This window comes from Chlamydotis macqueenii, chromosome 4 (assembly GCF_036417535.1).
Source record: "Chlamydotis macqueenii isolate bChlMac1 chromosome 4, bChlMac1.mat, whole genome shotgun sequence".
NCBI lineage: Eukaryota > Metazoa > Chordata > Aves > Otidiformes > Otididae > Chlamydotis > Chlamydotis macqueenii.
Genome location: NC_141559.1, coordinates 26703010 through 26729337, shown reverse-complemented (window position 1 = coordinate 26729337; position 26328 = coordinate 26703010). Strand labels below are relative to the sequence as shown.

The window sequence follows — 26328 nt, the reverse complement described above, 5'->3', positions numbered from 1 at the left end:
TACAGCAATCTTGCAACGCTGTAGGTGAAATTCAACTAAAGAATGTGGGTCAGACCACCACCATAAACAGAATCTGCTTCCTCCATCACTCTTAAAACCAGAACTGAAAGGGGACAGGGGACTAACAGCCCTGTCAAAGATTAAAAATAGAGATTTTTTTTTTTTCTCTTTTTTTTTTTTTGCAGATTAATATCTTTAAAGGGGTTCTAACCCTTGAAAAAAAGCAGATTATAGTTTTTTTTCTGGCCCAACTTTTGGATTAATTTCAGGTGCTACTATCACTTCGCTCTAAAGGATAATCAAATTAAAGTTCTCAGAATGTTGTATCCAATTTGATGGAAAACATTTCTCCATCCAGTTGAAAGGAATAGCTACTGCTCATTATGTCTTTTTATGTCTGGCAAGACTTCCTGGTGAACCTAATTGCTTAAGTACTTACTTCTGTGAAGCACAGCTCTCTTCACAGGATCTCAGAGTACTCAGCACTATCTGACAAAAGGTCCAATAGGCAGAACAAACATGTGATAAAACCAGGACTTTTAACAATACATAAGTAATATTGTTCACTACACTTTCTGCTGCTACAGAAACAGTGAATCTGAAGTAGAAGAGGATTTAACTTTCCACATGTTATAACACAGTTTGAGTTAAACCACTTGTTCCTATCTGTTTTGCGAGATTCTTTTTACAATATGACTAAGGTTAGAGGACAGGGGAAGCCTTTTAATATTATCAGTCACATCTGTGGTAACAGGCAAATGACTGCAACTGGTGGAAGAGATCTTTGCATTACTTCAAGTGACAATATTTGGTAACACTGGAAGTCTTACTTGTCTGTCCGTAGGAATTGGTGTGTCTTTATCAATGGCATCATATTTTGCTTGTATGGCACCCTAAACGTGGAAGAAGAATATTTGAATTTAGAAAGCCCTTACTAACATACATGCATATTACAATACACATGCTGATATAAAGAAGCAGACTGTTTTTCTTAGGTGCTTTAGTTAGTAACGTTTTCCCGAAAAAAATTCCCAAAGTACAGAAAATTCTGACAGTTGAGTTTTAACAAAATTATCTTTATTCTGGTATAATTCAGGACATAAGGACCTTTCTATGACCTCCTCAGTATGATCTTCAGTGATTTTCAGTTGTTTATGCAGAAAGCTAGGTACTTGATACAGTTTTCCCACTTTCAAGTTAAGAGATACTCTCAATTTAAATTCAGTGCTTACCTCAGCTACTGACAAGTGGCTTTCAGCATCATCTCTGTAAAGACACTGAATCCAGCTGCCTGTTAATTAATACTGATATTACCAATATACGCTACTCTCAGGTAGTGTGTCCTTGCACGAATCCCAAGACAGGCACGCTAATATGTCCATTTTAATGTTATGGGGCAGGGAAATACCCGCATCGTACAGATGGTAAGCTGCTGACTCATTTCCCAAGATCCAGGCTACAACACTAACCAGCAGTTGTTCTTTACCTTCACAGCTTTTTTTTTTTGGTTATATTATATAGCACTCAGAAGATCACACACTAACCTAACACATCCCAGGTCATTCAGGATATTTATCTATAAGAACCTCTTTGCTGCACTACTGTGGATTGCAAGCAGAGTAGATGCAAAAGCTCAGTAGTCAAGCAACCTCCGTGAGAAGTCCTCATTTCTGGGACATTCCTTTCTAGTTCTTTGTCCAAAAGGGTTACATTTAGTTTATTTATTCTGCACTCTTTGGAGGAAATGCATTGATTGGTAGGTGAGAAAAACACATTTCATATGCTTCATCCTGTTTTGCCCAACTATTGCAGACTGGAGCAGAAGGATTCTAACTGCATTTGTCAAAAATATTAAAAATCAAGACAGAAAATCCTGTTAACTACTAGGTATATTTAAACAAGCTAGCAAAAATTGGCTGTATGGGAAGTATTTTTCCATTTAATGATCAAAGTTAAAGGCACTTAAGTTTATATACATTCTCTGAAAACAAATAACACTACAGAGAAGAAGCAAGTTTGTCTGAACATCGTCTTTGTTCACACAATTCCATGACTCATTTTGTTTGAAATTCCAGTAATTCTACTTGCCAAACCTTGAAATCCATTCCAGTTTCCCTGTCAATCCGATTTCCTCCCCAGTTAGTGCCAGAACTTCTGCAAGTGCCCTCCCATCACTCTTACCTCAACACCTAACAAGGCAGCCCAGGTTATGCCTCTCAGAAGAGGAGGGATGTCAACCCTGGCTTCTTTCCAAATTTGGTTTTTCTTATATGGGTAGGCCTTCAAAGAGAAGAGATTAACAGCAAAAACTGTTATCATGTAATTGTAACAATTAAAATCCTAATCCTAATCCAGTGTTTCCTCCAAAGAACAAATGCTGTTGGCCTGAATAGTGAATGCAAGTTATAGAACAAGTAAGTGTCATTCCTAACTGGAAGGCATGGATGGAGGACTACTGTTTGATTGTAAAATACTCGCTCCTTCTCATGAAGGTATTCATGTGCTTTGCTATATACTGGAAATGTAAATTTACTAATCCAAATTTTTATTAAAAGTTTTTTCTTCATGATATGTTTCTTTATATACTATGTATCCAACTTTGTTTTATTAAACATTTGTAGTTCATACCTTCTTAAGTACTGCACTTGATGATGCGCATCAGCTCGCTCACATTCTTAAGCAGGAATCAATCTCTGCATATATGTAAATTAGGGACCAGTATTTCGCCTCTGCAGTATAAAACCCATATTTCTAACATGGCACTGCTACAGTAAAGACTGGTATTGTTTTCAAGTACCTTACTGCTTGGAAATGCAAAAATGTTACAGGCATATTTATACATATAATAGCTTAGTCTGTTATGAAATAAAGGATGCAGAAGTAGTTTCTTCACTAAATAACAGGTATTAGCAGCGGCTCTATTTTCACGTGCATACTTTAAAATCTCCTTTTATATTCATCACTACTAAAAAGATTATTTTTGAAATTTATATTTCAATCTTGTAGTGTTTTCAATCTTTTGTAGGATTTTCTTTCCTCATTCCCACTGCAGTCTCTTGTATCTCTGTTTCCTTTTTCAATAACTTGGTTAAAAATCCTCTAATTAACAGAACAAATCAAATTATCTATCATCAGAAACATTCCATACCTTCAACAGTCTGTCAAACAGGACAATTCTATTTAGCTGGTACTCTGTGTCCCTCTCCCGGATGATCAGAGGAAGACTAGCAGCTGCAGACAGCTCATTACTACTGTTTGAATGAGGTAAAGTTGACTGGCTGGAAAAAGAGTTAGGATAACAGTAGCGAACACCAAGAAATACAAATCATTGTGAGAAAAATGAATACACTGTGACACATTTCGGAGTCAGAAATAAGTATAAATGGATAAGTTTGAATATTCAGCACAAACACTTGATTTCCAGAACAGAGAAACAGGCTAGGATCTTCAGTTTGGTATCAGAGCCCTAAATCCACCAGTGCAGAGTGCTTATCAGCTCCTGATGACTTTGAGCCAAACAAGAACATGTTAGGTTTGCTTTTGGAAGACAGTTGTGCCTAGCTGTGCAGCATACCACTCAAAATTTATAAGTCAAAATTAAGTCCCTTACATATGTACAGACTTATACACACACTTACTCATCTTCGAGCAATGGATAAAATGCTTCCCCACCAACATCCTTCAGTCTCTGAAATGAAGAACAAAAGTAATTAATTATGAGAACGCTGCTCAGAATTCTAGTGGAAATATTTAGTGGAATACAAAAACTATTCATTCGTCAAATTTAGTAGCTTGCCTTGAGACCTAAGCATTAGCTCAGTCCTCCATCAGCTAAGAAACGTACAGTCTTTAACGCTAAAAACATTTGCTAATACAGGTTTTTTGAGCTGATGGAAGTTCTTCTGCCTGAAGATAACACTCATTCATAAACCAATTTCCACACAAAAAATAGCTTCTACTGGCCATGGATTAATAAATCAATAGTATTACATAGTTCTTCTTTTCCTTGTTTTTCTACATGGACCTCCTCTCTAAGTAGCTGCAAAGCAACTGCACAACTTGGTTTTGTTTTCAATCAGTTCGGGAGTTATGAAAATTTGAGTTCCTTTTAGTAGCAGCATCTGAAAGCTGCACCGAAATACAGACACTTTCTGGGAAGATGACAGAGAAGCATGCTTGGACTTTTGCCTGAAGTTTTCAGATATCTTTGGTGCATCGCGATTAATGCATCCTCCCTGCAGTGCTCTGTTTTACAGTTCAATCTCTAACTTAATGGCATACAGCACACAGTTCCTCCTGGGACTGACAGAACAGTTCACTCTCAGTTCATTCAGCACTGATCCTCTTTTGATTATAAGCATCACGCTCTGCTCTGTGAAAGGTGTTTGAAGAATGGCGTTAAGCTCAAAAATTTATTTCAACTTGCACTGCAAGGTTCAGGCTTGTATCTTCCCCAGAATGAAACTTCAGTATGTACTACTTTGCTGCTGTATTTATAGAAGTAGGCAGCAACATCCAAAATTACAGATTAATAAGTTTTTAAAAAGCCTTAAACGTTGCCCTTTTGTAGGAACAACAGTAGGAGCTGCAGTGCATAATGCCTTCAAAATAGCTGTTGCATACTCTTAACCTCCATGCTGCCCCAAACCCCACCAAGCAAGCAAACAAAATAAACCAGTTCCTTGGTGTGTTCTCATGCATTTGTGTAAAGTAATGCAAAGTTCTACTGAAGAAATACGTTTACACAGTATTTGCTCCCAAAATTAAGGTAAAGGTGGCAGAGATCAAGATTTCAGGAGTCACCTTCCTTTCTGTATTAACCCTGTAATCATATGGAAAGGTATTTTATAAAGACTGTGACAGAATTGCATTCGCTACTATAAAAAGCGAGCTGCAAGCACTGCAACATAAATTTACAATTCTACAGCAATGAAGCTCTACATGTACAAAAACATGAACAACTAAATCATTTCAGTGATATATGCAGTAAATCTTGTAACTTATCATTACATTAGGCAAAATTATGAGTTATCATATGCTCATTTGTCCACTGAAAATGGAAGAAAACTGCATTACTGCATTTTGGCAAAATGCTTTGAAGTGATCTTTTGAAGGAGTTGTTTAATAGCTATACATTCCAAAGATTAGCAATTAACTACTGGAAACTTGGTATCCAACTTTAAGTATAAAGCCTTTAATGAGCTGCAACTGAATTAAGTTGTTTTTTTCTCTCAAATATTGTGAGCCACTTACAGATAGCAAATAAAGAATGCAAGAAGACATTCATTGTCCATTTAGATTAGCAATTGTGAAGATTATCAGGTACTACAGAACTATTTGGGTCACACCAGAACAAAGCAGGCAACAAAATTAAGGAAACGGAGGGACACAGGAAGCTGATGGAGGGACAGAAGACAAATCAAATTTAGTAAGCTTTTGCAAACAAAGCAATTTAATAGCATAAATCAGAATCTGACTCAGATGGCAAGAAGTGTTCTCTTGGAATCAATAATACTGTCATTTGTAGCAACAGTAGTAGGAGCTGCTGTTCCATATTCCCTTCAAACAAACATTTCTGCAGTGATGACATAAGAACAAGTGCACAATATTCTCCTCACGTTTCGGAGCTGACACAGAGACAAAGTCACAGTTGTGTCATCTAGAAGGGAACTTCTATCTCGTCCTTGCCCAAAGCTCTCACCATCTTCTAATAAAAAGCTTCCAAAGGGAGAGAAAAAAAAATAAAATCAGGTCATTTTATAACATAAGATTTGAGTTAAAAAAAAAAAAATTCTTACATTAATCAGTTTCATCTTTAAAACAAAATATTAGCTCTTAGAAGTATACTGTATTGATTCTGCATGGCATGAAACCTGCTATAGAGGGAATGTACAATCACCTTAAATTATTCAGACAGTTTTTGCTGTAAAAAGTCATGTTTCAGGTTTTCTGTAACTTCAGTTTGCACACAAAAGGAAGAATAATGAGAAATGGGTATGGGATTAATATTCCCTTTTATCCTTTGACCTGGCACAGAACAGGATTGCCTTTTTTATGAAAGGCAAAAATAAAACATTCTCATACGAAAACCAATTCCCACAATGACAAAACAGAAGCAAAAATCTGACCCAGACCTTTTCTGTTGCAGTCTATCTAAGGATACAAATGCATCCAAGAAAGATTACAGACAAATTGTCTATTTGGTGATATTTTAAAAATCAGACAACATGAAACTAATTTCCAGAGATTAAGCTAACATTCTCAATATCACTTAGCAGATGGAGTCAGATTGCATTTTTGAAATTAACATCTCATCTTCAAGATATATAGCATGATGAAAAATGTTTTCCCCTCATAATTCAAAAGCACATGCATTCACCTATGGGTACAGCAACAGCCAGTCCCTCAAAATCTCACACTAATTCTGCCAACAAAATACCACTCTTATATTCTAGCTCCATCTTTTTCTCCCAAGACATTGCATTTTGGCTGTACACTGACTTCATGTGTTTTTAAAACTTAGAAACAGAAGATTCATCTACAGGGACACAAAATTATGCTTATTAAGATCAGACTGTAGGATTAAAACATGAACACACTACATAAAATTGCAACACGTGCAGCAGTAAGATAAAAGTAGTAACGGCTGAAGTGCTGTTACAGAATTATAAGTCATGAAACTAAGCATTTTACAGAAAAGTAACCAGCTGATCTGCTGAATAATTGGGTTGACCATTCAGCACTGCTGCTCTGTGAAAGGCAATTCAGAATGTGAGAATTTGCCACAGAATTTATTAAATCAAATTACAATTACAAATACGCTGTTGAAGCACAGTGAGACACTTTTATTAAAACTTAATGCTATTGGAAAGTGTGCCAAATATAGGGACTTCCACATCAGTATTTTGCACTTCACCTACTTTTCTTCAGATTTCAGAAAGCAATATGAAGTGCAGGTAGGTGACAGATATAAGGCATTAAAATAACGTCTTAAATGGAGTAAGAAGGGAAGTGACGTGATTTCCTGCTGTTTAAGAACACTGTTTTCAATATTTTTCAAAAGTACAGCTCTTGAAACTAAAAATCAAACCAAAATTTTCTCTCAGAATCACTGGCCTTCTCCATTCATCCTCCTTTCCCTTAAAGTGCTTCTCTTTCCTTACTTGGGTAGCGTGCACACAGGTGGCTTTGATCGAATGATTTCCTTGTTGACAAGTTCTTTCTCCAAGTCTCCTCCAGCCAAACACCAGAGATAATAAACCTCTTCAATTGATCTTTCTGCTAGGTAATCACTATCTTCATCTATCAGGAGAAACCACATAAAATTGAGTTACAGCTTTTTAGGCAGCTCGTATTTCTTCCTACCACTCTAAACATACTTGTTGGAAAACAAAAATTATTATGCTTGAAAGGTCCTAGACCTGAATGTGCAGTTAGAGGAAAAGTGATCTTCCCTTTGCAAGTGCCCTTTAAGACAATTCAAGGAAAGAGCAGATGGGCAGAAGTCAGAAAAAAAAAAAAAAATTCTGCAGTTTGCCTTGGTGCCAGAAAATAGAACAAATCAGATAAATAAATTGAAGTGTGGACTTTTGCTTCCTGTGTGTTTTTTTAAAAAAACCCCACACTATTTTGTATACAACTCGATGCTAAGAGTAAAAATAAGAAACTAGTGATTCATACTGAGCAGTTATAATCTTCCCTTCACATATCATACTAACAAGGTATAAAATCTTAGTCTCAAAAAATTGCATAATGAGATTTTCTAAACAAGTAGAAATCTCCGAGTTCATCAGAAAAAGTTAAGACTTAAGAGCGGTAACACTTTTGGCATACTCTAAGTTTTAAACTTAGAAATACCATCTTTTATCCTAGAATGGGACCTCTTTCATACGGATTTAGTTTTCCAATACTTTCAAAAATCATATCATGCCATTATCCAGCAGAATACAATTACCAATTCACAGGACAATTTAGTGAAAAAACAAAACAAAACAAAAAACTACCTTGTACATGTACATGTCCAATTCTAAAGGCAAAAGATGATATTAATACTCCAAGCTAGGCTTGAATACTAATGCTACCCAGCTATTCCCTGAAGTTGAAGCACAAAATCAAGATGCCTTTCTTCAACTTGCAGACAGCCCTCAAAACATGGTTGCCTGTGTGTCTGTGCATTAAACAACTTATTACAAGAATGTAGTTTTATAACATTTAATAGTTTCTCTCCAACAAATTCAAAGAAAATGCAAAAACATTTTATTTTCCTTCCCCCTCCAATGGCATTTATCCCACTACCTGCTTTTACCTTTACATAATTGACTTATGTCTTCAGGAAGCGTTAAATTAGCACACCTTGGAGAAGATGAGAACAGACCAGCAGGTTTGTGGAAAGGAGGATATACTGAGGATACTTCACTGAACAAACTGTCATGCAGTAATTCCTCTGGTGTTGGCCTTAATTTAAGAAAAGAGAGTAAAACACAGAGTAAGGTGCTCTTAAAAATGTTAAATTTCAGTAAGACATGTCCCCAGTTATTAGTAAGTTATTTTAAATTATATTGGATTTCAGAAATTATAAAACCAAAAGTGTTCAATTCATGATGCATAACACACCCTGCAGTTTGTTTACAGCCCAGGTTCAGACTTTACCTTCATTTAATGCACATACTAACTATTTTATTAATTCTGCTTTAATTCCTCTAAGCAGAGATGGAAAAAAATGCAAACACAAAGTCTTGATTAAAAAAAGCATACTTCAGTTTGCAGAAGAAAGTTGTGGTGGACTAACATAAAAGTAATTTGAAAGAAGAGATTCGAAGAAAGAAGCCCTAATTCTGGCTACAACAGAGCTATAGTAACCACCACCAACTGCCAGACACGGAATCAGTAAAAGCTGTGAACTTAAAACTACAAATGCCTGAATAATTTTCCCCCAAAATACTCAGATTCTATCTCAAGGTTTTGCACACTTCATTTCCACTCCCTCCAATTCTTTTCCTTTAAAGATTGAAAAGCAACAAAACTAAGAATTTCTTACAGGTAGCACAAATTGTTAGCATTCAAAAAAAAAAAAAAAAAATCAGGTTTAGCAACAGGTCTACTAATTTCACAGTGTCTTAGTAGGGTTTACTAGGTCTTCCGACTGAATACTTGCCTCTTAGAAGGCTGGAATGTAAGGCATTTCTTCAGTAGAGCTATGATATTTTCAGGAAGGTCCTGGAGCATAAGAAGAATATGGAAGAGGCCTTTTTATTACTGTCTTAATTCAGTAAGCCACGTAGCTCATACTTTTAAAAAAACAGGCTATTCCTTTGAGCGCAATAAAATTTCACACCTACACATAAGGGGTTAGCCGTGTTAGACCAAAATGCTAAGAAAGTCATTCTTCTTGCCCCACAATCCTGCATTTGCTTTGAGGGGAAAAAAAAAAAAAATCTGAAAAATTTGCAATGTATGCAGCTTTTTATTTTTATTTTTTTAATTTAGATATTCTGTATTAAACTTGAAACAATGCAGTACCCGGGAACTCCCTTCTGCTAAATCAGGATCCTTTAATATAATGTCTCAAAATACACAAACACTAAATTTCTGTGATTAATTTTGCGGGTGAGGAGGAGTTGAACTCTATAAAACTATACTATCAGAATATGTAAAGTAGGCCAGATAGAAGATTACATTTCTAGAAGAAAAATACTTAACCCTCAATACTTTAAAGAAAATTTGTAACTTATTAAACTATCCAGAAAGCATTAACATTTACTGAGATTTACAGTAATTTTAGGAAAGACTTAATATTACTTATACTGGCTATTTGAAAGGACCTTAGGTAGGTTGTTCGGACTTCAAAATTTTTCCTCATACTGCAATACACCAAATGACCAAGTAAGTTCAAAAATATATATATAATTATATAATAGTTTGGGTTGAAAGAGACCTTCAAATAATATGTGAAATACTATGCAACAAAAGTAAAATGTTTTGGATAAGATAGCATGAAAGAGCAAACTAGTTTCACAAACCTTAATAATATCAAGGCAACCATGTTCTTCAGCCAATACTGTTACAATATCATCTACACAGCCTTTGAAAAACAAACAGAACAAAAGTTAAAGACTATGAAAAAAAATTATACCAATTAAACAGGATATCAGATAAAACCCCACCCCAATAAAAAACACTTAACTTTGTCTTTTAATTGACATTGCCACATCACTTCAAAGGGAATTGTCAAAATTAGGAACAAAATTTATTATTATCACCTACATAGACAGAAAATTGAAGCCTAAGAAAATAAAGTAGCACATCTAATTTAACAGTGAAAGTCTTTTTGCAAGCTTAGTAAATCCAGAGTGTCAGTGCCTGCTAAATAAATTAAGTCTTTTCACTTACTAAAAAAAAAAAAAAAATTCCTGGAAAGAACTTAAATATCTGTATAGAGAAGCGCAAAGTAACTTTCGTTTTGCTGCTACTAGCAGATAATACGAGCAGTATTAGCAGTATTTTATAACTTTTTTTCCCAATATATTACTGAGAAAATAATTCCCAAGTCAGGACATTAATGTTTTTCAGTCGATAAAGGTTACCACTAACTTGCATTCAACTTGAAGGGTACTGAAATGCTTCAGGAAGTTTTGTGAACAAATCACTTACCAAAGCAGCCAGAATTTCAGCACTCAAGCACTAACTACTGAATGAAAAAGATGCTTCTATTGGCAGTAACTAACAGTATTGCTACTTGCTCTGGATAATAATAACTCACCAATAAAGCTTCAAATTGCAAACTCACAGCCTTTCCCTCCCCATGATTTAGACATAAACCCCACAAGAAATCAAGTTTTAAAAGTCACAAAACAGTCCCACTTCCAGACTAATCTACATTAAGCAAAAACTCCACATCCACAGCAATGTTTTATAGTTTTAAGTGAAGTAAAAAACAAAAGCCTGGATCCAGTAACATGCTTCTCAGTCCTTCTCTTATTTTCTGTCTTCCTATTTGAGTCCTGCTTCTCCCTGCTTGGGATTTGGTACACAAGCACTGCCAATGCAAGGACATTTTTCTTTAGTGTTCCTAACTCATTTGAGAAACTTCCTGCAACACTAAACAACAAATAACCATCAAAATGACAACCTTTCATGAGCATAGTTTTTTATAATTACTTACTGTAACATACTCCTAACTCTTCTGCAAAGTTATTTTTCCTGGCACTCACCTCTGCACCTTCCCTAGACAAGGTACCATACCTATTTAATTCTGGAGATGAAAGCTGACAAGGAAGTGCCTTAGGTCTGAGCATCACAACCTGACTAGTCCGTAAGACTCTAATTATAGAACTGTTTGGAAACTTTAAAAATTGATTTTGTGCTACTTACCTAACATAATTATAAATTTTAATCTTTCTGCTATCTCCAAACTCTGGAATAATTTTCTCCCCTAAATGAATAACAAAATCAAATTAACATTTGAATGCTACTACATAAAAATATTCAGACAGTATACACACCCATCTATATATTAAGACAATGAAATAAGCTTCTACACATGGATTTCATATTTTAGGAAAACTACCCATTAGAATAGAAAACATTATTTACCCCAACTATAGCAGAAACAGTTTCACACCATCACAAAGAAAAAATGTATCATTTATAATGTCTCTTAACTGGAACAAAAGCAAAACAAAACAAATAAAAAAGCAAAACAAAGCCCTAGGCTGCCTTAGCAAATCTGCAGGTTTATTCTTAATTCAGTAACAGGCCTTCAAAAACTGCATTTTTTTCCAGTGTGAGCATAAACAAAGGTAATAAATTACTAAACATGGCAATCAACACAGCTTGTATTATTGCACACTGCTTTTGAAAAGTCATCTGAAAATTCCTTTAAAAGTGTTTCAAAAAACACACTTACTGCATTTTTAGGAAAATGTACTTATTCAAAAGAATAATGATCTATGAACACTATGCAAATTTGCAGAAGAGCAGAATATACAAAAAAAGATTATTTGCAGTGTCCTGATCTAATCACCATATAAAATATTCTTGACCATGCAGTTGTGTGACAATTTATCTTACATAATGAAACTAAATATCAAGATTCGCTAGATCATACCTCCCTACAGAATTTTGCTGTCTTTTAATCAAAGAAGTCCAGTTTAACATATATCAATAGTAAATATTATACTGTCATAATTTATTTCAACTTCCAAAGTCAAAGAAGTATTTTCCAAATAAACCCCTGATTCTGTACAGAAGCTCTTTAAACTCTGGTGATAAGGCAGATTCTCCCTTCGCTTCCTCTCTATGAAATTGTATTAGTTTCTCATCCATTCCAAGGAGAACGAGGGCATGACAGCAACGCTTATTTCACTCTTAAAAGCACAACTAAAACAACAAATTATCTAGAGACATTTCTTGGTTCAGAAGCTATTTCTTGCTAAGAATTTGATCATGCAATCACATCATTGCAGTTGAACAGGCAGCTGCCCTTTGTGGTTAACACATATACTCATAGCAAGCCAATACGCATTCCATTACTTGAACCACCACCAATACTGTCCAGGTAGGAATGCTAACGTACGCTGATTTGGACTTGGGCAATGGGCAAAGTGTCATGAACCCCATACTCATCAAGAGCAATCAAGTTAATGTAACTATTCGCCAAGAGTCACAATCAAGAGAATAACCCCTTACGTACCATGCAAAGCTCAAATAATATTATACCAAGAGACCACAGGTCTGATTTAGGGCCAGAAGGCAGAGGTTTCTCACACTGAGTATGATCACTTGGTTTGATCATTCCCTGTGCAATTACTTCAGGTGCTAGATATGATGGGTACCTAGAAAGACACAGCAACATTGAGTAATATCCTGTGTGTCCAAAAAACCCTACCTTTCAGTTACAGTAAATCAAAATAATTTTGCATTCTGAGACACTATAATTCATAGCAATGCAGATTGTTCTATTTTATTAAGTCAAAATCTACACACTGCAGCAAAGTTTCACTGCAATTGCAAAATACATAGTGCCTACTAGATTAAAAATGTCATATCTTAATCACTAGCTCTGTCTTTTTGTGAGAGGAGAGAACAGTAGATTTCAAAATAGTACACCTACACATATCAACGAAAACATATCTTGAGTTTCAGAACTAGTACACTGAATAAATGTATCCTAGACCTGTATTTGGGGCTGGTGGCAGTATTCCCCTCCATTAACAACGTTCCCATCAAATAACTTTTTAATTTGTGAAAAAAGTAACAAAAGGTGATGAGGACATACTCTCGTTGCAGCCAGATCATTCTAAAATAACATTACCACTTTTTCTGTCAACAATTCATCATAATACTTAAAAAAAGAAAAAAAATCTGAAATATCACCTTTTAAAGGGAAACATAATTACTTCTTTTGGGCATACCTTTAAGAATCAGCTTAGTATTGCAATGGTAAACAACATGACCCCTCAAAAGAAGCCAAAAAGTGTAAAGGAAACACTGCAAAGCACGTCACTTTGGCTAGACAATAAGATCACTTGAAAATACATCACAAAATGATAAAGAGATGAGGCCTACAGTTGTATGTAATAGCAAAGCAGTGACTGTGCTTATTCCTGAATTTGAAATTAGATCGTACCTCCAAAATCTGACATAGTGAACTACTAGCATTTGAATGCAAATCTAGGCAATACATGCTTGCATGGTACCCATTCTCTGTTTTTCACTAACTTGAACCAGTGAGATGATAACCTCTTCAACGATACCATCAGAAGCTTCTGTGTAAGGGGTGTATACAACAGAAATGAATTAAAACAGTAACCTACAAGAACTCTGCATACAACACATTTTTTGAAGATGATTCCTCCGAACATAACTATATTTCCTGAAAAATCACATCCCTGCTATATTTGTATTGTGTATCTACATCCTTACCCTATAGGAAAATCAACATCAACACCATGAGCAGTCATGTGGTACAGTCCAAATTTAGCCAACTTCACATGTCCCTGTAAAAGAAAAAAAAAATAAGGGGGAAAAAAAAAAAATCAAGTTGCATTAGCTGTCAGAAGACAGATACCTACAGAAAGCCATACTCTCACATTTCTGTCTCATCTATTAGGCAGAACTCCACTGCAAGTTAACAAGGTGCTTATTTCTAATACTTCTACTTTCCAAGAGCATTAAGTCATCACCTTGTTTGGAACAGAAATGATAATCAGAACTTTCTAAGTTACAGTATATTTCCAGTAAGTTAAAAAGGCTTAAATAGTCTATCAAACATTTTTCCTATTTGAAAACTGTTCAAAATCCAGAACTCCCTAAGCATCACCACTATTCCCTCACCTTTTCCATTTACCCAGCCTTGCTCCTCCAGTCTTTCCCATCAACTCATCACTATCTTGCTCTCCTTAACTGTATCAACACATATTTCAAACAAGAAAGCTTTCCAGGTGCCTGCTTTTATTCTGTAGAGGCAGAAAGTTAACACCAAAACAACAAAAAATAAGCACAGAAGTTAAACTGAGGTACTGTTTCTGCTGGATTTTGAAATACACTCAGTCAGCCTGCAGATGGTGTGACAGTAAAGGCTACATCAGGAAGATATTCAAAGTGTAGGGGAAAAGTTTAGAAGTTTATGGTCTCATGGCCCCCTTTTGTTCTTTTATTGATTTTAAGAGTATGTTAAAATCCTAAAGTACTTTTTGCTTGTTATAGCAATATTATGATCTTCATTTATTTACAAGTACATAAAAAATAGTGTTCCTTCCCTCCTTCTTCCCCTTTTCTTTCTGCCTTCCAAGGCGAGGATCTAGCTGCTTTATCTAAACTGAGCAAGAAGGGGAAGGAGAGAAGGGTTATACAAACAGGCTAAGCTCTTTAGCTGGCAGTTCAGATGAAGCGACTGCTTTGAGTACAACAGCAGTTATTAATTTCTCTCAGCTTTTATGAGCAGAATTTGTATTCCACACTGCCAACTCAACAGTCTGTGACAACAGAATTGATAGACACTGGAATTTTAAATAATTTCACATGAACAAAGAAATATGCTTATATCTTAAAAGTCAAGTATCAGATCACCATGAAACACAGGAAATATTAACGGATAAGTAGCCACAAGAAATATTTTCTTATTCAAACAGTTAGGAAGGTCTTGTAACCAATTACAATGATGAAAAGTAGACTTTGATTACCACCCTACAAAGAAAAGGGTGAGAAAAGTACTTTGGGATAGAAGAAAATGTGAAAAGAGAAAAATAAACTTTGAAATACATTTGAACTTTAGGAAATGGGGGAAAATTGTAGTCTTTAAAAAACAAAGAAAACCAACATCTTTCCAGATGCACAACTTTTTCCCCATCAGAAGGACTGTGACTGCTCACTCTCCATATATGATATAGCATGCTACTTGTCGGCAGCAAGAGGAAAAAAACAAAAACCAAACAGAAACATAGATTTATTCCTGTAGCTGTACCTTTCGATCCAAAAGAATATTCCAAGGAGACAGTGCTCGGTGGACCATTCCATGTTTGTTCATATATTGCAAACCTTGCAAAACCTCATATGCTATGCATAAGATCCTTGAAGAACTGAAAAAAAAAATAAAAGAAAGATAAGAAATAATTTGTAAAAAAGTAGAGTGTTTGGAATAGCTGTGGAACACAACTGAGACACTTAAAACTCCAGAACAGTTTAAGGGATCCACATTGAATATGGTAGGATGCGTTCAGTGCCATACACAAGCCCTCAATATCCCACAATTAGGTTTCTTCACCCTGAACTGAACCTCAAAAGAGCAGAAAATTGTGACAAAGTATAACATACTATCTGCAGTAGAAACTATGAGGTACACCTCGACTAATCAGGAAAAAAAAATTCCAACCCTCTTCTATTTTCATTTGTTTTTCCTATGTCTGCTATTGATGTTCCTAGAAAAGGTCAATTGAACAAAAGTTGCTGAAACTCAGATGTTAACTGGAGCTTTATCTAGAAGATAGTGTAGAGGCATGCCTTGATCACACCTACAGTCTTCAGTCATCTCAACATCTAAAACAAGAAACAAAAGAAAGGGAAGAGAACTTCACTTTCATTTTGTTTTTCAACATTTTGTTTTTCAACCTTGGAAGCAACCACCCTACCTTCTCTGGAAAGAAACTATGATGTTTACCATCCAAACCATTTTGACATAAATATGTATTTTGACAAAAGTTGTAATTTACTATAAGAACTGACAGCCCTAAAGAGGAGTTTCTGTGAACAAATGAATAGGAATTTGTACAGAGATCATCAGGATCAGGCTTCCAAAATGCATGCAAAATAAAAACAAAAGGCATAGATCTAGTGCCACCTAGAAAAATTCCTTTAAACGTTTTATCCTCATTTCCCACTCAGTCCCAGAGCACATTTCAACTTTATCTCTGAAGACATCGGTTTACAAATAAGTCCAGAAAATAAAGTATATCTTCTTATAAAAGTCTATCTTTACACTCCCAATTTTTTATTTTGTTGTTAAAGAATAACACACAATAGCATTCTGGACAAGGCTTACCACCTCATCTTGCTTATTAAAAATTTGTGCAACAGCAAAATGAGAGGGAGCATTACAGACTGGCGAGAGTGACAAGCCAACTAGCCAACTAAACACCAAAATTATTTTCTTTATTAAAACTTTATTAGCTGCTATTCACACCCGATGAAATGCTAAAACTTTGTGCCAAGAGTAAATAGCTAGATTTTGACAGAAGTCACAATACTAACAAATCCTGAAATGAGGGCAACACAGAAATACTGAAAAGAGCTGTTTTAATAATAGTTTAAGGCCACCATTAAGTTACCTTACGTGGAGCTATTCTCTCTATTCTCTAGACTCTAACCTTTTCCTTAGAGGAGAGCTCTGTACTACTTTACACTAGTTAGTTGTAAATATACACTTTTAAGTTACATTTTAAGCACAAAGGAAATCTATTCTAACATATGTCCACACTGCTGTATCTCAGATAATAGCATTTGGAAGTGATTCTCAAGGTCTTAGCAATTCAACCAAAACCACATCGCTAATAACCACAAAAACAAAACAAACCCCCACAACTATCTCGCTCCTCCCTCACTGGCAGTTTTTCTTCCCCATCCCTCCCACTCCCAAGTTACATAATACACCACAGTACCAGACACCACTAGCTGTCTAGTGTTTCCTTCCAGTCATCCTTGTGCAGAGATATGTCTGTGGTAAAAGATTTACCTCACAAGCCTTTGGCTTCCCTGTATAGTTTTCTCCTTGCAACACAAATATTAACGACAATGACTGCAAACAGAATCCTCTCTCTCACTTTTTGCACAGCCTTGCAAAACAAATGATATATGCAAAATGAATGATGGAGACATGCAAAATAAACGATGGAGAATTCATATTTCGACTAAGGAAATAGATACACCTGAACAATTAGTACATCATGAGATATTTTAGCCTAAGAAGTGTTTATTAGTACCAAAAAAGAAAAGTAAATCTAAAGTGCAATTTCGCGGCCGTTGCGCCTGAGGCATGCAGTGTGCTCTGGTGGCACGAGGGGGCCTCAGCCACCCATTTATTCTCCACATTCTCTTACAATTCATGAAAACAGAACCCGGGCAAATGCCTCAAAATACTGCTTTTGGATACATTGCTTTTTAAAAGAAATCCTCCATGGCATTACAATGACCAGCAACACATGAATGATAAATATTTTTCATTGCACGTCATTCTCGGTTGTTCTTAAGCTCTCGATGGCACCCTGCTGAGCAGAAGTGTTCAGCCAAGTACCTCATTCCCCAATCTGAAGCACATACATCACCTCCCCAGGAGAGAGGGAACTCTGCAGAACAAGCTCTTCATAGTGCTCTTGCACATTATCTAGTTCTTACTTCATTTATCAGGTAAAACTCTACTTGTGGTTATTACCCCTGAGAGCTGCATTTAATTGCAAAGGGCCTGACAACAACACTCACCGCTGTTCCAGAGCGCAAGAGATCTCAGGTTAAGATGACCTTTAAAAAAAATGCCATAAATAGAAAAACAAAATACAATCCTAAGCAAGGAGGACATTTACAATACCCAATGTTGGTGACAAGGTCTGAGCAGATTCAGAAACTTTTCCCCTGATTATCTGGAAGCTTGTTTTCCAATAGACTAGTTAGTGTCTAACTATGATAGACCTCAAGGAGTGGTTTAGCCACTGGGGCTCTTGAACTGCAGAGGTTTCAGCATCCTCTTTTAACAGGAGATGGGGGAAAAGAAAAAAAGAAAAAAAAAGAAAAAAACAAAAACAGCAAAAGCATTAGAAACAACACAGGAGAAAAGGTGGCAAAATGGAGACATGGCAGGTTTGACACTAACCACACTACACCACTGTGAGAGCCGTAATGACAGTTGTGTGGCATGAAATGCCGCGTTCACCTCAGCAGCTGGTAATAATGGTTGTGACTTTAAACTATTGTGAAGCAAATAATTCTACTGCTCAAGGCAGGTACGGTAGGAGGCAGTAAGTAAAAGTATGAAAGCGAGAGATGCACTTCAACAACTGGCAGATCTGAAGGGCCGCTAGCTGTCCTCTGTCTCCTAGTTCTCCTACTAAGATTTTTTTTTTTAATGGTTCTTCTCCTCTCGACCAATGCAAGAAACAGAGAAGAAACAGGAGTTTCTCTACAAAAGGAACATTTCACAGATAGAAAGAGAGGCATTATCTCTCTACAACTACCAGCACATTTTCAAGGAGCAGGCTTCATTTTAATCCTCAGTCTGGATACCAACAGATCTACTCAGCTGTAGCCTACTCAGCTAGGCTTTTGAAAAGAGGTTCTCTTCAAGTGAAAGGATTGCACACTGATGTAAAATCAAACTATTTGGATTAAATCATGGCCTACTTTTTTTCCTGGTTTAAAGAAGAAGAAACGTAGCCATGAAAAGGGGCCATTTTATGTTCCTTTTAGAAATGAAGAGTTAAAAGAATATAAGGATTAAAACCAATACCAGGTTTAGGTCTTTAACTTGTATAGAATCATAGCCAAGGGAGTGCAAAGGAAGCACAAAGGATAACTGAATTCCTCCCAAAGAAATTCATCTTGTACGTAGGTAGTGGAAAAAAATAAAAAAAAAATCTCTACAAGTTGACAGGAGCAAGTTCAGCCAACAGTACAAACCCAGCATGGTTAAGAGAGGTATGTGCATGGCATTTGTGGGTGGAGAGAGAAGGGAAGACAACTTTAAATCCACAAAAATGAGGATTGTTTATTACCTCCAAAATTGGTCAGACCAAAAGCTATACCAGACAAATGACTAATTTCCACACTGTAAAAGTACACAGGTGGCTGCATTGTGCCTTCACAAAAAACATTAAATTTTCCACTTAGCAGTCAGCCCGATCTCCAGCCTGCTGAATTCTTACTGTTAAGGACGCGAAGCTGCTTTCTGGAAGTTTACTTCAGGAATAATGAACGTAACCTGTCAGGAAACAGATGTTTTAGCAGAGTTTCAATCTCTTGTGGCGCTGCAAACCCACTGATGAAATAATCTGATTGTTTAGGTCATTTTTGTCACTTTTTGGATTCCGGGGGGGGGGGGGGGGGGGGGAGGGGGGAACAACAAACCAACAGCTTCTTAGTATGCCCACTACAATCTACCATCTGACTGAGAACAGCTTCTGGGCGAGAGTGAAAAGAAAAAGTTGCTCTAGAAGAAATCAGCATACTAAGAGTCTTACCTTTCTTCAAAAGGATCAGATATTAACAAACAGAGCGGGGAAAGAGAGACTTAACAGGAATCAAGTAAAGACAATAAGCCCCCAAAAGAATTAGTGGAATGGAGAGCTAAGAGTGAGGAGTGAGCAGATTCACCCAGTAGTGACAGAGCAGCACCTGGGAATAAACATCTAAGGAGAATTGTCCAAGCCATAGGTCAACATAAGCACGAGATCAAACACAAAAGATTTGAAACACATTTAGAAATAACAAAGTTTGATAGAAAGGTGGGATTCTGAATTCTTGCACCCCCCCCCCTCAAAAAAACACAAACCACAACCCTAAACTTAACAATATTACCTATCTGTTATTCAGTTTGAACGGTTATCTACAAACCTTAACAGCTCTCGTAACAGAATACCCATTATTCCAAGTCTTTCATCCATGTTCACAGAACATCTCCCATGAGTTACTATGGAAATTCACAGCCACCGAGTATTCTGTTGGTAAGATCTCCTTGCTGTCTATCTTATCATGAGGCTCTCTTCATGGCGCTCTGTTGCCCTAACTTCCAGAAAGTAAATTTTAAATTTTAGCTTTAAGAAAGTAAAACAATTGCTTAACTCCAGAGTAGGAAAAGTGATTTTGGAAAAATGCATTTGACTGCCAGCAGCAGTAGTCCCTGCATATACCACAGACTGCTGAAGGGAAAATAATAATACTTGACATGGGACATCTTGAATACTTAAGAGGATTGTAGATCATACTGTTGGAAATCAGAGATGGGTGGGGTCTGGATACTTGACCTATTAAACTGTTGGAATACAAGAATTCCAACATGAGAAAAGAAACAATAAAAAGAAGAGATAAAATTTCAGTGTTCATGTCAGTATCATAGAAGTTACAAGTTCACGCAAATCTCTTCCTCCAGTTTAAATTAAAATTAATGCCAATCTGCAAATGCATTCACTGTATTCATCATCATTAACAGAAATGCATTCATGGCATTAACTGGAAATATATCACCTTAATCCTTTTTTGGTGCTGTAATAAAATAATTTAACATGAAAGAGTAATCGGGTATCTCAAAAGATCTTCCTTGCTTGCTTACTGTCTCCAGTTCTAGATAAAGCAATGTCCCCTGATGACTTTGAGCCAGGCAGCTGTAGCTACTACAGCATAGCTAACCAGAACACATAGATGTACCTGGACAGCAGTAGAGGAGCAAAGATAATGGGGACTGGAGGCAAGGTAGAGGCAGCAGCAAAATCTTGGGTAGAGGAGAAATATTTTTGGTTGTTACAAATGCATTTGTGGTATTTTTAACTGGTTATGGACAGTTGCAAATTTCACTTCCTTTTATGCTGCTGTAACAGTCAACATGGAGTACTTGATCCATTTTGTAGAAGGAAGAAAGCTGTGCCCAGAAAGTACTGACAGTGCAATCAACACTTAAAGGCCTACTTTGATTCAGAGTGTTCCATCTAGTGAAATGAACAGAGGCCTCACTGGAACTCGAAACAAAATAGGACTGGCACCAGAAAGCAAGCAAGCCTCATCATCTACTTAACTGTAGAGAGCCCTGTAATTTTTGTACCTGCTGGAGGTGGATACATGGATTAGTGTTAAGTCATGCTTATTCAACGCAGTGGCAACTCAAAACAAGAGGAAACGGATATAAAAAAACTGGAACTAGAACTGTTCTGACTTCCTTTGGGAAAGCAGAGCAAGACCAAATGGGGTAAGATTATGCTGATGATAGCAAGTTCCAGAGTTTCCCTTTTCTCAGACTTACAACTCATTGGTATATAGACAGAAGTGCACGCTTAAGGAAGTCCTTTATCAAATTTGTGCATCTTGTTCTAGCATTGTATAATTGCTGTAAACAAGTAAACTCTGAAGGAAGAGAATCTCAGCAACCAGGAATCTTAAAAAGCTTATGGCACTGACACACAGGAGCAAAAACACGGGTTCCTCTTCCAAAGAGAAATGTCAGACAGGGTCTTCCCTGAGGAAGCATGCCAGAGCAACAGAAACCAGCAATGTCATCAATCACTACCCCTGAACTTGTGAAACTAACATGCATTTGGAATTCAGGAAGGAGATTCATCACAAAAAAAAACCTGTCTGTTCAAAGTGGAATGGAACCAGGTTGTGAACACATGTAATGTTTCTGAACTCATAAAAGTGACAATACTTCAATACAAGCAAAACTATAAAACAAAGAAAATGACATTTGCAGTTAGTTCCATTACCACCGACAATGCAGATAGACTGGCTAGGAGTGGTGTGGCCAAGTGGTTACAGCAAAGGATAAAGGTTGGGTATAATCCCAGCTGAGACCATCACTACATTGACCTCAAGAAAGCCATCTGACCTCCTTATGCCTCAATCAACCAGCTGGAAAACTGGATAAAAAGCAGGACTGGGTTAAAAACCAGATGTGCAGATAAATTGGGTCTTCCTGGGTAAATAAATTACAAAATACCCTATACGGAACATAAAGAGTTTGATGCAGGTGGGAATGGTTTATTTAGCACTTTATTACGTGTTTGATTAAAAAATGGCACTAGGGACCAAGACTGTAAACACTGCCAATTTACTTGGACATGCCTTCACATTATCAGAATGAAACGAAGTGGAAGGGAATGCAACAAGCAGAGAATACAAGATCAAAAAAAAAGAAAAAAAATTATAGGCAGAGTCCCCAGGAAGTCTCCAACTCATGCACAGAGGTATTTCACACAGGATATCTTCAACAAGTTCGTATTGCTCATCTGAGGAAACTCAAAAAGCCCTTTCATTCCTTTTTTAAAGTTCTATGCTGCAAGTATGTCTTTAAAAGCAACACGAATCATGTTACATTTTTATGAAGGTCTCAACTTGTAATGTACAATAAAAAAGTCCATAAACCAATGGATGAAGGTGTAGATAAAGAAAAACTTCATATATAGATCACATTGCACACAAAGATTTTTTTAATAGACAGGTGATTTTCCAGATCATTATCACTGAATGATTTAAGCGTATCTGCTCCTTATGAAGCAAAAATTTTAAAACATCGCATTTTGAATTCCTTTAAGATATCCAGCATTCATCCCATAAATTGCGGATGAATACCACAAATGAACAAAGTCCTTTTGAAAAGTAAGCACACTTTATAAAGCACCATCTTAATGAAACCTCTAGTGCTATCTGGTTTAATGCACAGAAGGGGAAAGACACACCCACATTCCCAGTTTTTGATCTTGCCACTGATTAACTTCTGAGAAGTAATTTTTTGCATCTTGGCCTCAGCTGGCTCTTATGTAAAAGGTATAATAATGACACTTTTCATTGGACTAAGAAGTGCAATGAAATAAACAAAATTTCAATCACCACATGTAAAGACCAGGTAAAGTAGCCCTCATTTAAAACCAGAACACAGAATCTGCATTCTTATCACAGACTCTACATTCTGAGGTAACTAACACAGTAGACCTAGATGCACAGGTGACAGTATGAACAAGAGCTAACAGGATGAAAACCAAGACAATTACCTCAAAATATACAATAAAGAAATTAATTTCAATACCATCATACACATGTATCATGCATCACATAGCCAAGATTTCATTAAAGGAGACAATACATCTCACATTCTCCTCCCCGTCTCTGAAAGGAGTGAACTGGTAAAATGTAGAGGTAGAATTAAGATCAATTGAAATTAGATCTCCAAAAATCTTTTTTTTTTTCTTTTGGACTTAATCTGAACAAATACACGCACTTTTAAAAGGTCACACATTTCGTGAACAACAATCCTGGCAAGGTCTATCACAATCTGACAGACTCAGAAAACCAATCAGATGACATATAAAAAACAAGTAAGGGAATTAACTACAGCTAGGAGACTCTTCCTTTACAATAAAAGGCACCAAATCAGATCTTCAGCTGCTGAGGCGTGTCTTGTTAAGTTAGCTCCAAACCAGGCACCAAATCTCATGCTCTAGGCAAGGACTGTAATTCCTTTGTGTCTGAATGCACCAGAATCTATATTTCTAGACACAGGGCATGCTAAGTTTCAGCTCTCTGAAGTTTAGAGGCCTTAACATTTCTCTATTAAACATTCACCATGCAGTATACATTACAGGTAGCCATATTACCAAAGCCTCAAACCACACAACCATTGAAGGGAAACTGACTTCTAAAGATGCATGATGAATGGTCACACATTAGGCAGTGTCTACTTCCTTACCTTCCTCCATGATAAAGTAAAAGATGTATCTGAAAAACAATCACTGTTTGCATGATGAAATGACAACTGGGAACTACAGATCAGTGTCTGGCTCACACCCTATCCTTTTGAAGACACTCAAGTTCATAAGAAGGCTGAAAGTTACTTTTGTAGCAAGCAAACTTCTTGTGCTTCCCAAATCCTGCCCTGTCACAATTCTGCACAAACCAGACTCAGGATTTTTGTAATGTAGGAAAGTTGAAGAAGTTGAAAAAATCTATTTCCCTTTCCTACAAAAATAAACCTCTGAGGAACATAAACAGCAAAGATGAAGATCAAGAAGTATTCTTGTTTTGATATCACTTTTACACCAGAAAAGTTAAGATTCAGTTAACACACGTTGGCAACTTCCATTCAACCAGAAGGCTGATATGGATGTGGTGATATGGAATACCTTCATATCTGAGAGCAAAGCTATTTTAAGGTTCAAATTCTCAATCACCCTTCAAACCAGTGATCAAAAGGGGAAGTTCTCCTTGTCTGTATGCTTCACACATGCTGTGAAGACATTGTTTCCAACGGCTGAAGTTGGCACATTAGACTATCAAATCCAGGTATCAGTCAATGCACTCTCTACACAAAAATCCCATCTTGAGCTGAGACTCTCTACCCAGCTAACAGAACATAATTTGGCCTATTATTCTTTTCTACAACTACAGATGTTTTGAGAGTATTACTAACATAAAATGATGACTTAAATAAGTCCAAATTTATAGAACATCATTTTCCTCTCAAAAATATATTAATGATTTAAGAAGAAAATTATACTTAAAAAGTTTACATTACACTATGTATTGTCAATTACATAGTGTAACATATACTTTAAAATTACATATTAAAAAAAAGCTTAAGTGTTGACCTAATGTCAATTATGGCAACACTATATTGACCTCAAGCAACAACAGTTGTGCACAAAGTGCTTTTTCAAGGGGAAGAACATAATAAAATCATTTTTTATACTCACCACAACCATTCAATATAAAGGTTTTGAAAAACATGATTTCCACTCTCTCTGTTTATAGTCAGTTTATATATCTTTAAGGATTGCTGAATCGTCACTGAGAAACAAAAATACTGTTTAATGCCCAGGCATTAATTTCTAATTGAATCAGAGTTATCAGAAATTATAGTAAATCAGCAAAACTGCCCATCTTGTGTTGTTAGTCCACCCAATGAATATTCAAAAGTTACTCAAAGCTTTCAATACTACACTTAAAATAGACACCACCATGTGCTTGCTCAGCAGCAATTCTGTAAAGTCAGCAAGTCTCAGTACTATTTGCATTAGTCACTCAAAATGACTGCTTTTCAAAGGTTTGCTGACAGGATACTGCTGATTAATTTCATCACTGCCTCTCTGCCTCCTCCCATTAAGAAGAGAGGTAATATTCCACAGAGTTTGCTAGTATGGTCTTTGCCAGGAAAAAAGGGAAGTGGGGTGGGTGGGAGGATATTACCAGAACCACCTTTCTGTGCTACAGTTAACTTAGTGCAGCTTCCTTCTATACACCAAGGCCAGAAGGAAAATATTTTCTTAATCAAAGGCACAGCCATGTACATATGAAAGAAGAGAACCAGTGGGCCACCTTAGACTGTACGTTTGAAACACTGTCTTAATAAAACAAACTTTCATATGCTTGAGGTATGTTATTTTTAGATACTAAAATAGCCTCTTTTTACCCTGAACTGCAATACCATTCATGCTTAGCTCAACAGGATGACAGAAGATTCTTCTCCTGCCACCACTGTCTTTATCGAGATAGAACTCAAGCCTCAAACTGGAAGCTGTAACCTTCCAGGTATCCATTTTATGAAGACAACTGTGCTTTTACGGGGGTTGAGGATTTTTGCTACAAAGATCAATGTCACACCAAGATTCCTTTAGAGACAAACACCAAGACAGGAAAGACAGCAACATTTTGAAGTTTTCATTCTGATGAGGAGTGCTCTTAGGAAGAACTCTGCAATCATGTCATTGTAAGACTATAGGTCTTGTCATACTTTCAACCCTAAGCAGAGGAATTATTTTGAGATATTATTACAAAGAGGAAGCTTTCTGAGAAGTTTTTGCTTAAAGTGACATTATTCACAGGAATAAAAAGTTAAAGATAAGATATTTGGAAACAATCCTTTTGGTTGAATCTTTCAACAGGGGCTTTCCTTCCTATATTACATAGTTCTTCGTTTATAGCAAATGTATGCATGGAAGTAAATGAATTGGGGAATACCCACAGAAATCCAAGTCTGCTTTAAGCATTCTCTAAAAAAAAATTAATAACTATTTTCCTTAAGCCAATTTGCTTGTGTATTAGCTTCTCTGCTTGTAAAAGCATGCAAATGAACAGCATACACAGAGG

The 26328-nt window shown here is 36.3% G+C and overlaps 1 protein-coding gene across 1 annotated transcript in view; it reads right to left on the bottom strand.

Annotated features, from left to right (window-relative positions):
• The window catches only part of TBCK (TBC1 domain containing kinase), a 108516-nt gene that overhangs the window by 60953 nt on the left and 21235 nt on the right, over positions 1-26328 (bottom strand). Inside the window, exons 4-16 of the mRNA XM_086746128.1 lie at positions 15464-15578; positions 13924-13997; positions 12692-12833; positions 11371-11431; positions 10020-10081; positions 9155-9216; positions 8306-8454; positions 7164-7302; positions 5619-5718; positions 3639-3688; positions 3149-3278; positions 2182-2280; positions 831-893 (exon numbers count right to left, since the gene is read on the bottom strand). Coding sequence (XP_086602254.1) covers positions 831-893; positions 2182-2280; positions 3149-3278; positions 3639-3688; positions 5619-5718; positions 7164-7302; positions 8306-8454; positions 9155-9216; positions 10020-10081; positions 11371-11431; positions 12692-12833; positions 13924-13997; positions 15464-15578 — 1246 coding nt within the window. The remainder of the gene's footprint in view (positions 1-830; positions 894-2181; positions 2281-3148; positions 3279-3638; positions 3689-5618; positions 5719-7163; positions 7303-8305; positions 8455-9154; positions 9217-10019; positions 10082-11370; positions 11432-12691; positions 12834-13923; positions 13998-15463; positions 15579-26328) is intronic.